Source organism: Bacillus rossius, chromosome 13 (genome assembly GCF_032445375.1).
Source record: "Bacillus rossius redtenbacheri isolate Brsri chromosome 13, Brsri_v3, whole genome shotgun sequence".
In the NCBI taxonomy this organism is placed as follows: Eukaryota; Metazoa; Arthropoda; class Insecta; order Phasmatodea; family Bacillidae; genus Bacillus; species Bacillus rossius.
Window position 1 is genome coordinate 29,307,339 of NC_086340.1, and position 13,952 is coordinate 29,321,290.

Below are 13,952 nucleotides of genomic sequence, written 5' to 3' on the forward strand. Positions count from 1 at the left end.
AAAACTTCACTGTTCTCATTAACAGATCTACAATCTGAAAATAATAGTTTTGTCCGTGCTTGTGCATTTGGGGTGGATGTCACAACAGTACTGGTTTGTGTGTATGATTCATGCAATACATCACTTGTACTACTAGTGTTCGCAGACTCAAATGCAGTGGAAAGGAAACTTGATTTTCCAGACTTATCAAATTTAGATATGGTTGAGTAACAATGCATTACAGGATGGAGAACATGAGGGGACGATGGTGAAAGTGTACTGTCAGAAATATTAGTCAACTTCAGTGGAGATGTAAAGCACACATTCCCTGTAGTTTCTGTACAAGAACTATCTTCCATTTCCTGGTTCGTGTTTGGCTTATTTTCAAACTGAGATGGAACAGAACCACGTAAAAGTTTCCTGTCTTCTTTTCGTGCAAAATCTGCCTCCAGGAAATGTTCAGCACAAACATACTTTTTGCGGTATACTGCCAAATCGTGGGTGCCACCAGCTTTGGATATTGCAGAAAACCAGTGTGCAGCCCTGAAAAAAAAAGTCCAAATTACAGTTAAATACAATAGCCACTGCTATACATTCATGTAGAAATCACTCCATTTCAATTAAGATATATAAAACAGAACGAGAAAGTTGTTAAAAATTACAACCATTCCAAATTGGTATCGCAATGTAAAAAAAAAAAAAAAAACAGACGTTCATATTAGCCTGCAGTGAGGAGTGGTGTGTGTAAACATAAGTACAGTGGCGATGTTGGATAATCGTTATGTTAAGGTAAATATTAAAATAATGAGGTCCTTTTCGCTACGCGATACCGCATTTATGGTTTATTAGGTTAGTACAGCTACATTAAGAACTTTTAAAAACATTAAAATGGTTTCATATGTTAGTAAAGTTATATTAAAAATACTTAAAAACATTGTGAGTGGTAAATACGTTAAATTTTTCACTACGCGATGACACGTTCATGGTTTGTTATAACTGCATTAAAAGTTTAAAAAATAATATGAAAGGTTTGTTAGGTCAGTATAGCTACATTAAAAATACTTATAAACATTGTGAGTGGTAAAATACGTAAAAAGGAGAGGTGCAGGAACTGAAGAAGGTTCAGAGGAGGGCGGCAAGATTTAAAATAAAGATATAAAATTATATAAATTGTTTACTTACGTCTTTTCCAACGTCGGAAATCTAAAGTGCACGACATCGCGATTAACTTTTGTTGAGTTTGCACACAGCGGTATGCAACAGCGATGTACATTTAAACTCATTTTACTGATTTCCAACTAAGTTAACAATCAAAACACTATCAAGCGAAACATTTCCAACGTATTCCAAGCTTCTCAGCAAGTAACGTAAAATTATAACCAATAAACAAGACTATAGAAATCAAGGACGATATAAGGTTGACTTTGAACCTAACCAACTACATCAAATCAGAATCCATTTTATACATTTTAAAGAAAAGTACAACAGAATAATACATTTGAGAGTTTTAAGAAATAAATTAATACTAAAAAGTGTTAAATCCAATATCATGACTCGTTCATTAAAAATTATATATCATGCATATGACTTTTATGAGCGATTACAATGCCATCTATGATCATTCCACACGAACTACGTGCAACCAACTTTGGTACAATCTGGCTCGTTTTACTTTCACCCCCCTGATTTAACCTCACTATGCACGAGACAAGTAAAAGGGATGTAAAATGCTATATGTGGCATGAAGGGGAAGGAGGAAGAGGAGGAAACCAAATTGCTACTTGTATTTACCGGGAGTTGACTTCGCTTTCACCAGAGGTGAAACATGTAATACTGTACTCGGATACATGTGGAGGTCAAAACAAGAACTGGCATGTGGCTTCCATGTTTTTGACTGTTCTTCAAGATAATGCTAACCTTGAAATAGTGGATCATAAGTTCATGGTCAGTGGTCATAGCTACATGGAGTGTGACGTTGACCACGCACTTATCGAGAAACAGAAAAAAAAACTTCAGCTCCCTATTTACCATCCACATGATTGGTATCAGCTAGTTCGCACAGCTGGAAAGAAGAAACATTTTGAAGTTGTAGAACTTATTCATAGTGACTTTTTGAACTTTTCAGGGTTGCTAAAGGGTCCTTTGTTATTCAGGAAGAAGGATGAGACTGGAGAACCCTTTAGCTGGTTAAATGCTAAATGGTTCAGATACACCAAGGAGTATGGAATTATCAAATTCAAAAATAGTCTAAAAGAAGATGAAGAATTTAAAACTCTTAGCTTTATTAGAAGAGGGCAGCCTACAGCAGTTCTTCAGCCTCAGAGATGCTACACAGCTCCGCTGCAAGTAACGAAGGAGAAAAAGAAAGACATTCTCGATCTTCTACCTCTAGTTCCAGATGTATTCCATCAGTTCTACCAAAATCTGAAGACTGCGCCTGGATTGGCGGAAGTTTATCCAGATATAGAGGAACATGTGGACGATGATTAAATCACAGTCTACAGAAGATAGCATTTCAAATGTATGACATTTACCTAAAATTATCATTTACGATTACAAAACTTGAAAAATTCTCTGATTTTTATGGGACATGCTACCCTTGAGAAAAGTTAAACGTATTGTTACTGTTTCGATTGTTTCATTAGTTATTTGAGACAAGATAATTTGCCTAATTATAGGTTTTCAATAACATTTGTGCAAAAACAATCTGCAAAATGGTTCATATTTAGTGATACAAGTTTCATTTTCTTAATTTAATTACATTTAATTAGTATATGTAGCTTCTCATTTTATTTTTCAATTGTAAACATGATGTCATTGTTAAATTACAAAAACATTATATAAATAATTGTAGTCATATTAGTATAAGTCAATATCATGAAAGGGTCTAAATAGGATAAGTCACATATCTTTTATACTAATACGTAACAGAAAGTGTATCTGTATGACATAATGAAAAATGTAGTTTCAAATTGCACTGTGAAATTAACAATCATACCTGATTACAGTGCAATTTTATAAACAATAAAACATCCATTCTCGAAAATGCACTGTATCGACTTATACTCTTTTGCCTTAACAGTCTAGATATAGGCTATGCTCATTTTATTCATAAAAAAACTTCTGTTTGAAAATAAAATGCACTCGCCAGGAGGCCATTTATACATGAATTTCACTGAGTTATAATTGATTGTGAAAATAAAGGTTATCCTTTTTACCCCACCCTATTTTGACAACCTAGCCAACTTTCCTACTATGCAGGTACTCACATGTAGAAAATATCCTTGAAAACATACACCAATAAAAACCAACACAAGTATTATTAAATAAATACTGACAGAAATATAGTTGCTGAAAGATTTTCCGATAATTACATCGATTGTTTTCAAGAAGCCCCTATTTCAAGCCCCTAATACAATTACAAAAATTATCCCCAAAATAAGTGCCAAGGAATGTTCCATAAAGTTAACATTTTGCAATGATTATAAAAATCTTAATGTACACATTCATAAAAGATTTGCTGAATCAAGAAACACTGTATAGAATTTATTTTCACTTCAAAGTGTACACAAATATATGGTATGAGTTGGAGCCAATTTGGCAGAAACTATAGACTAAAAAATATGTATTTTTAAGTGATCAATATTTTTTTAACTACTAAAAAACACATGAATCTGTAAATATTTTCGTAAATTGCCCATGGGAAAGAAATGAATAACTGAGAAAATTATGTTGTAAACAGTAAAAAAAAATTACAGAGGTGAATAGAATGCAAAAATAACACACTTTCATGAGAAACACTGCTTTCCTCTTTGTGATTGGCCTTCTACCAGTGACAACGCTAAACGTTGCCACACTTCATTAAGACTTTTCGTCAACCTGACAATGTTGATTCAGACATCCGCTATAGAAGTTTCAAGAATAGACATTTAGCTATCTGTCGAAATGAAACTTGCAGATCATTCCAGTATTTCTCTTTATATGGTCATTTTTCTGGATCTGTGTTGTAATTAGTCAGTCGATACTGGGTTGCCTTCACTCACCAAAATGAATTAAAGTTACAAAATATTTTCCGTGGGTTATTGTTACCTTTGTTAAACATATAAAGAAAGGGTCTTTTTTTCTTTTTGTATCGAGTGACGAGCTAAGTCTACAGTGAATTTGTGGAAAACCATCTGGATGTGCAAGTTGTGATCTGCGTTTGTATTTTTAGAAGTATGATGAAACAAAAGATTGCCTTCAAAAACTATTTTATTTTAAATAACTAAATACAAACTTTCATCGTAATGGAATAATTTATCCTCCAAATTTCAAAACCATGGTATACAAACAAAATAAACTATCCAGTGATTACAGCATCTTGTTACTATTCTTGGTTGCTTAGCCGGGCCAACCTGGAATGTAACATACTGCATTTTGTTTTGGTAACTTAATTGTCTGCTGCAATTCATTAGGCTTCCTTACATAATCTCATAATGTTTTAATGCTCTGTGAGTTTTGTACATGCATAATAAACAACTAGAAATACATATAACATTTATATTGCCCTACCTTGAATAAAATTATGTTCAATCTTTGTTCACTCATTTGTCTTTTGAATACTTGCAGGTTGAAGAAGAAAAAAATGCTGATTAATTTTTAAAAGTGAAGTAGCATAATAGTGCAAAATAAGGATCAAGGAAAATTATAATCAGGGAAAACATGGAAAAGTCAGGGAATTTCATTTGAGATTTTGTGTGACCACCCGAAGACAGGTCGAACGTATAATATCTGCCCTCGTGTCTTTATTCTGTCTTGTTAGGGTGAAAATGCTTCTTTTACTAACAAAATAAAAACTCTTGTTTTTCACCCTTTAAAGTAACGATACAAATAAGAAAGCACTGCACATTTTTCTGGTATATTGTGGATTCTCATATAATTACTGTTTATGTGGTGAGATTTATTTGTGACATAGTATTGGATGGAAATGTACAGGTGGGAAGCTTGGCTGCGGTTATGCTCTCTGTCATGTCGCTGGTCGATGTGGACAATGTGTCGCGCCTGTGTCTACTCAATATGCCTTAAAATATTAACTAAACGTTAATTAATCCACTTGTTAACTGTAATTGCTAAAGCAAGCAAACCGTAATAAAACATTACATTCAGCTCTATGCAAAATATAACCCAAATTAATAATTATTACTATCAAAACACAAATGAAATACTTGCAATACTTATGCATAGTAAAAATAATTATAAAAATATTCAAATAACCATTGGCATAAAACATTCCCAGCTATAGCATTACTAATAGTAGGGGGCATGAATTCTGCAATGTTACAAGCTCGGTTCTTGAGGATATGCATGGTGAATACAAATACCTTTCGAGATGATATTAACCCTAGATGTGTGTTTTGCAGTTCATATTCCCCTTACGTTAATAAGTAACAATTTTTTTTTTCCTTGTGTTTAGGAACATGAAAGCAACAGAGCCAATGAACAACAAACTTCTCTCTACTTTCAGAATTCACGGTAAATTTATTTAATTTTTCTCTTTAGTTATGCTTGTCATATGTAGTTCAGTAGTATTAAATATGTTGTAATTTCTTAATGATATGGCACTGCTCCATTTAAAATGTATCACACATCTTATTAATATTTTTATTGTTGGCTGATGGCTAGGGGGAGGTTTGTTCAATGAAGAAAGGCACAGTCTGTTTTCACGAACGGTGACGTTCTCTGATTCAATTACATATACTGCTCTAAACTTTTATGTACTCTTTTAATTGTACTTGACTTATGGTCAGTTGCACCATTAGAATTCAAGCATGATTTTGTTCCATGAACTGGTTTGACAATGACTCAACTCATTTCTGTTTTGCCATTTTGATTTGAGCGCCGAATGACGAGATATGTTTTAATAAGCTTTTTTATTTAGTCTGAATTACTTTAAATAATAGATTTTTTTAAAAAAAATATATTTATATTTTAGACAGTTTTGTTTTTGTAATATATTTTAAATACTGTTCTGTATTTTTCACTCATAATAAAATCAACAGAGATGAGGTGTGGAGACAGAATAAGCCATTTGCTCGCTGTGTTACAATCGATTGTAGTGACTTTAAATTATTCCAGCCCACCAGTAGAAATGCACCAAACATTTCTTCAACACTGTTGGTGGTGGATGCTGCAGATTGAAAATGAATTAATTTGGGTTTACTTGAACTAAGGTTGTATAGCCCAAGTATGTGTTGGCATAATGTTTAGAGAAATTGGATCACAGATCATAGAGCAAAATTTAGTGGCTGCATTTCATGGTGTAAATAGTGTAGAAAAATTTAGTGTATAGTTATGTATTGTAGTGGTATTTCATGCCTTCTTTAATTTTTTTATTGTTATTTTATAATAAAACCATTTCTGTCTGCCTGGAACTAAAATTTAGTGTTTTTGTTAGTGTAGCATCTTGTCAGTTTGTTTCTCTGGTCTGTTTTATAAACATTTTATGAGCACATTTAGTATTGCTGTAGAAATCTAGATTTTAAACACATTGCCACGCTAACTATTCTGTATGAAAATTGTGTGATCCTTAACAGGGGTGTGTACAGTGTAGTAATACCAAGAAATTTTTGTGCTGTGACTCTATTTACTATGGAGACACTTTGTTTGAAATTGATGAATCAACCATACTATGCAAGTTTCTTTTTGACGTGACAACGTCTAATAAATCGATGAACGCTGGCTGCACGCACGAAAAAGGATGACTCATTGTCCCGTTACGCTCATTGTACGCTTGCGCCGCATCTATCTCTCTTCCACTCGATTGGAACAACCATCGATTTGACTTTTTCAAGGCACATTAAACTTGAAACACTCCCATTCGTTTCATACTTTTCCTATCATCGTCCTATCCTTAACAGAATAACACAGATTGGAAGAAGTTAAATAGCAAACATGTACAAAAGTTATAGTTAAAATAATCTGTTCGTTAAAGTAATAAACATATTTGAATTAATGAGTGCAAATAAAAGTAAATTTATCAATGAAATTGTAGATTTCATTTCACTCCTTCTTTGTATCCATACAAAATAGTGATAATTCAATAAAAATGATTCAATTTTATTCATAAAAGTGTGCAATCATTTCATCAATGTTTTGTTATGACGTAGTCACGTTAAACTATCGTCCGTAAACCGACTTTACAGACAACCAATTTTTTTTCTCGATTCTCATGTTATTTTTCTGGAAAAGTTTTCAAGTTTTGGTAGTACCGGTTTTAGCAGTTTGACAAGACAGTAAATGCTTGCAATTCATTAGGGCAGTGGCAAAAGTAGGCAAATCATTTTGAAAGAAGATTTCTGATAGCAGCTTATTCATGTATCTGTGAACCAATGTCTTGGATATCGTTGATACCAATAAACACTGTGCATTGGTATTATAGTATTAGTCTGTATTAGGGTGATATCAAGAAAAATAAAATAGGAGTTTCGGCTGTGTTTTATTGCATTGCACAACCTTCAGCCTAAAAGTCAGTTTTTTTTTTTTTGTTTAGAGAATCCAGAGGTGAAAAAGAATTGATAAACATCAGTAGTGATGATGATGGTGAGGAAGATGAACGTGATGATAACATAAATGAAGACATCAGAAGGGGTATACTGAAGAAGTTAGTGTCAGAGACAACTATTGAGCCTGTCAAGTCTCGGGTGAGTTTTGTTGGTGACCAAATTTTTTTTTTTTTTTTTTTTCAAGAATTAATTGTGTCGGCACAAGATAAACTTAAAAATTCTTTGCATCGTTTGCAACAGTGATTTTTTTAAATTTAATTTATTACACTTGCAATTGGGCTTTCGCCCGGTGGCAAGGAGTCTTCCCCTTTTTCTCTCTCTCTCTCTCATTCCTTTAGTCATCTCCTCAGATCGCTTGCATCTCTCACCCTCAACATTACTTCCTCCAGCCCATACTCCCTCGCTTATCTCGCAAGGAAGGCATGCCTCCTCTTTCTGTTTGCCTCCATTCCCTCTAGTGCCTCCTCTGGTGATCTCTCTGCCCTTTATACCTCTGTGCACTGTAGTTCCCAGCTGCCCCCGGACCCTTCTCCCTTTATCACCTTACAAACCCTCTCCAGCCTTTCCACCCTCCTCTCATGTAATCAGGCCTGTGTTAATATCACTGCTTTAGTTTGAATTGAATACAAATGCCAAATTATTCTGGAATTATTGAATTAGAATAATAAGAATGAGAATTAGAGGTCCCCTATAAAAAGAATTTTTTCACATCATGTAACAAATATATAGGGAAAGAAAAAGTAAAATGTGTAGTGTAGTGTCTTATAGGAAATTAGACAAATAATACTAAAATGAAAGGAAGGCTTGGTTAAGTCAGCTACATATCATAGGTAAAATTTTGTTAAAATATTAAAATTTAGAGAAAAAAACATTGTGTTTTTAATCATGCAGCTAACCTAACTTAACCTGACCAACCAACATTTCATTTTAGTTCCTAAACATCTCATTTTCCAGAACCTGCTACTCATTGAATCAGAAAATGATTGTGAGCCGAAAAATACCTTAAAATCTTATCTATTTTTGCAAAATAGGATTTCTTTTTTTTAATACTGTGTTCCCTAATTAGAAATGAAATGAGCTCATATTTACATATTTAAACCCTTGTTACATGTTTTCATTGTTAACTGCAGTCAGGTGAATTGTATTTTAGTTCTGCAGTATTATAAGCTTTGGTTTCTGCTGATTTCATCTGATACACCAAGTAAGCTACTACTTTTTCACACGGTGTTAGGTCAATTATTGTGAATATTGATTTATATGCCGTTGAAACTATGGCGTTCACTTCTTTCAATGGCCATCGCAATGGAGTATCAATATTTTGTGGTGTAGAAGACCATGATGTTTTATTTTTTCCCATTACTGGTATGTGTGATGAAATGAATACAAATAATATTTGGTTTTCAATTTATAATGTCATTAACATGCAGTGTTTTGAATGGTTCACTTGATTTTTCCGTTAAGCGAGACAGTAATAAAATACCTTTTAATGCTAGTTGCATTTTTAAAACATTGCCTCATGTTCATGTTTTTTTATTATGAAGTGAAGTCCCCTAGTTCCCTCACAAGGTATGCTGTATCAAATATTCATAAGCAAGTGAATATTTGTTATTTAGAAGTGTTAATATTCGAGGTCGAATCAAATAAGAATAATAAACTATTTGTATTCGTATTCAAATATTCACACATACCTACGTTTAATGATTCCCATCCCAACTCCTTAATCATTTCAGACAGACTATGTATGTATTTCTCCCTCTTGCCATTCATTCCCTTCTCCTCCACATACCCATCACCCACCTCTCTGCCCCTCACAACACCTTCTCTAGCTCCCAGACCTCAGTCACTTGATAGGGACCCCACATCACGGTTGAATTCCACTCCACACTTTCATGGATTATGTGCAGATTGATTTATATTTTGTACCACAATATCTTCAGAAGTATCCTCATTTATTATAACTTCATAGCAGACTTTGTTTCTATGAACCATGTGAAGAACCAGCAACTTATGCATGTCTTCCACTACGGCATAGAAGTTGGCACCACCTTATGTATTGTGTTCCCAGTTAAGCATAATGTCATAAAGCTCAAAATTAAACTGTGGATTTGAACAAAATAAAACAAAAAATTATTGATAAGTAAATGCAATTTTAAACATAATTTTATTGAGAGATGGACCGTAACTTGTTTTACAAGCAATATTTGCGCAACTAAAATATTTGCTATTTAAAACTTTAAGCATTTAAGCATACACATTCAAAATTTTAAGTTTGTACATTTGCATTGTTAATTGTTGTCAGACAAATTCTTATTGCACTTTAGCATTAACAAGAATGTTAGCGCATCACACCATCTTCTCAAGTCGAGAAACCTCTTGGGAATGACCATTTGGACCAAAGGAAATTATAATACACTAACCCTGATAGAAACTCACATGTAGGCTGAGATTTAAAATTATTGTTTGTTGGAAGTTTTTCATCCAAATCTCCATTCAGGTTTTAAACTTATAAAGTTAATTTTTTTATGCAATTCACATTTTCTATTTGCTTATAAAATATACAAAGTTTTATGTGGATTATGATTTTATTTAACTTTCTTATGTTAAATTTTTGTTTCAGTCTTACGTACCTCAGTATTATTAGAGTGGTGAGATTCATGTGTTGTGTGTTTCAGACAGTAAAGTCCCAAGATGTCAAAAGTGTAAAAAGCAAAACCAATTCAAATACAACATTGAAGCATAGCAATCCGGTGCTGAAAACAGCATTGCTGAAAAATCCTACCTCATTAAAATATGGCGAGATAGTAAAAACCAAAGATGCAGATGCATGCTCAAATAAAAGAAAGCGAAACAATGATCACCTACCTGATGCATCTTATCAAAAGATTCCCAAAAAGAAGTTTCCTCAATTAGAAAACGACTCAAAACGGGATTCTGACAGAGGTGAATTTGAAGCACGCAAAGTTGATGTTACGTTCAAAGATTTCGCAGGCAACAAAGAAATTTTAAAGGTAAGGATAATTATATCATTATTTGTAAATGTATTTGAATGATTGTGTATTTTGTAAACAAAGTTATAATTGATGCGTGTGTGTGAGACTGTCTGGCTTATATATGTATTTCATCTACTACTCTTACGTTGTTAATCTTTACTGTTACAGGAGCTGTCGAAGGTTATCCTTCACGTAGCTCAGCCGAAGATTTATTCCACGCTGGGGATATCTCCACCGCGGGGCCTGCTGCTAACAGGTCCACCAGGGTGCGGCAAGACGCTGCTAGCCGAGGCAGTGGCCGGGGTGAGTCGAGACATGTTAGTTCAAAGACCACACAAGAGCTCTGAAAGTACCAATTTTGTATGCAGAGCGTTGCGAATTATTTCCAATTGCAGGCTTAGAACTATATAGCACTCACACAAAATCTTAGACTGTCATTACAACTTATACTTGGCAGTTGCATTACCGTAAGGTACTGAGGAAAACAATTATGTGGCACTTTTTTTTAGTGATTATTGAAACACTTTGCAAGCATGTGGATGACTAATGCAGTTAAGGTGTTTTATTGTTAAAAGTTTTATGCAAATGACAGTTCATTTAAAATAATTCTCGTATTATTAGATTTGTCTTTCTTTGAAGATTTAATAATATTTATATATTTTTTGTTTAACTTACCCTCTTTTATCGCATAATCTTCGCACACGCATAATTGTTGCATGATGTTTTTGGTCCCCCTATTAAATTCCGAGCGCTTTGAATGGGTTTTTTTTCTGTATAAATCGTTATAACCTTTATCTGTTCATTTGCATCACCGCGGTGTACCACTTACAAAAATGTAGCCAGCGCTAGTTGGCATCTTTCATGTTTGGTTATGTTGTTTCCCGTATAGAGTGTACACACGTAGTCGAATATTGATATCTCGCCGATTGCATGCAACGCGCACTCTCTGTCGAGTGCCGAGTTAACTACATTTGATGGCCCGCACTCTTTCGTGGTAAGTGTGTACTACGACGATATTTATGCGTTCGTTCAGTCTCGCATTCGGATTACAGATTTTGTTTTTCTATTTAAATTTGAAGAAAGGTTTTTGTTGCATGACTTATTAATTGAATTTGTTTGGCGTGCTCTTTTATACTTCACTTTTTAAATAAACGTACTTTCCATGAATGGGTTTTGTTGACGTAACATCTAATAAATCGATGAACGCCGGCTGCACGCACGAAAAAGTGTCCTGTTACGCACATTGTCCATTACACTCATTGTACGCTTGCACCGTATCTATCTCTCTTCCACTCGATTGGAACAACCATCGATTTGACTTTTTCGAGGCACATTAAACTTGAAACACTCCCATTCGTTTCCTACTTTTCCTATCACCGTCCTATCCTTAACAGAATAACACAGATTGGAAGAAGTTAAATAGCAAACATGTATAAAAGTTATAGTTAAAATAATCTCTTCGTTAAAGTAATAAACATATTTGAATTAATGAGTGCAAATAAAAGTAAATTTATCAATGAAATTGTAGATTTCATTTCACTCCTTTGTATCCATACAAAATAGTGATCATTCAATAAACATGATTCAATTTTATTCATAAAAGTATGTAATCATTTCATCAATGTTTTGTTATGACGTCACGTTAAACTATCATCCGTAAACCGACTTTACAGACAACCAATTTTTACTAAAAACTGAATAAGGCTACACTAAATACGCTCATATTTGATGCCAGGGGCCTGTTTACCGTGTTTACAAAGGTACATAGACCTTGGAATTCGAATCCAGGGTGGTGTTTACGAGGATTCAGTAATCTGTAACTATTAAGAACGCTTCATTTATTTGAGGTGTATTTCCCGTTGAAAATTCCCATAAATGAGCTGTAATTTCTAACAGTGTGAGGTACGAAGACAATGGAGTTTAGTCGAGAGGTCATTGTCACTAGCTCTAAGCCCTTCAGATAACCAGTGGCTGGACCGCATGCAAGAGTAGTGCACACTATATTTTTTTTTATTAATAACTTTACCTAACAAAAAATTTTCCTTCTCCAACTTGATTTTAGTATAAAATGTGCGGTGATTAATGATTATGCAGTAAAACACGGTACTAATGGGGATATGTTAAATTGGTAAATAATAGTGAAGGGTCAAATCCAAATGTTCATTTCCAAACACAAGGAGTACCGGCAAACCCTCAAATTCAAAATAGGTCTCAAGGTTCAAAAATAAAATACTGTACGAGAAATGGAAGATATTAACTATAGTGTTGAAACATTGAATATTTAATTGTTTGTTTCACAAACTACGTTTCGCAAATCAGTACCTATTATAATTGGGGAACAGTTAATAGGGACTTCAAAGTTGCCAATGTTGAATTTTTTAATTTACTTAATTTCCTTTGGTAGTATTTATATCTTTTTCTCAAGTATTATCTTTCGAAAACTTAAAATTTAATGTTGTTTTAGGATTTGATTGGCCCATTCCTAGTGTGGATTTTTCATGTGTGTTTTGTAAATAATTTATACAGTTAATTTAGGAACCAACAAAATTCAAGTGACAACTTAACTACATTAAAGATTGTTATTGGTTATTGTTTGTTAAAAAATAAGAATTGCAACTAGAACTTTTTTTTTTTTTAACAATTTGCATTTTTATCCACCAATGTGATAAAATTAATATACACCTATCCCTCACTTAGCACGGCTTCAGATTGTGCTAATTCATTTAGCGCAATTTAAATTTTACTGCCCCAGTCTCAAATAGCACGTCTGTAAACTTCAGTTAGCACGAAAACTCTGCAGGCAAAAAAAAAAAGTCAAGCACAACGCCGCGAAGTATGTTTCAACTTCTGTGAACATGTGCTGTTGGATACAGTTGTCCAAACAAGGGGGGAAGAGATGCGCGCGCAGGTCTGTCTACACTATCGGCTGTTGTACAAACATCAGCTATGGCAAGTTAAATTGCGGCTATGGAGTGTAAAGGACCAAATGTTTTTATGTCCACGCGTATGCCGCCGTGCTGTACCGTTGTCGCCTGGCCACAGACCAGGTCGTGAACTAAGTCTAGCCAGTGGCAGGGAATTCACTCAGGCAAATGCAACGTCTGCCCATTCAGCTGCCGGTAACTGTAGGTGCTTGATCACTCATAATGCAACGTGTTCAATTATTTAAGACAAAACTAGAAGTATTACGGTGCGCAGATTGCTATGAAGCCCATGCTTATGTTGGTCGCACTTTAGTTTTAAGCAAGTCAACTGTGCAACTGCACAATCGTACGAAATAAGGACTCTTACCACAAGTTGATATAAGTCTGATGCTGTTGTTTGTACTAGCGGGAATATATTTGACATTAGATACTGGAACAGAAATGAATAGATGATTCGCATGGAAAAGGTTGTTAAATGAATGTTGCAATGAAAAAAATAATTGGCTTGACAGGATTGG

At 34.1% G+C, this 13,952-nt stretch overlaps 1 protein-coding gene across 1 annotated transcript in view; it reads left to right on the plus strand.

Annotated features, from left to right (window-relative positions):
- LOC134538415 (nuclear valosin-containing protein-like) overlaps window positions 1-13,952 on the plus strand; it is a 62,872-nt gene that overhangs the window by 32,879 nt on the left and 16,041 nt on the right. The window contains exons 4-7 of the mRNA XM_063379715.1: window positions 5,432-5,490; window positions 7,508-7,658; window positions 10,193-10,528; window positions 10,679-10,813. Of these exons, the coding sequence (XP_063235785.1) occupies window positions 5,432-5,490; window positions 7,508-7,658; window positions 10,193-10,528; window positions 10,679-10,813 (681 nt within the window). The remainder of the gene's footprint in view (window positions 1-5,431; window positions 5,491-7,507; window positions 7,659-10,192; window positions 10,529-10,678; window positions 10,814-13,952) is intronic.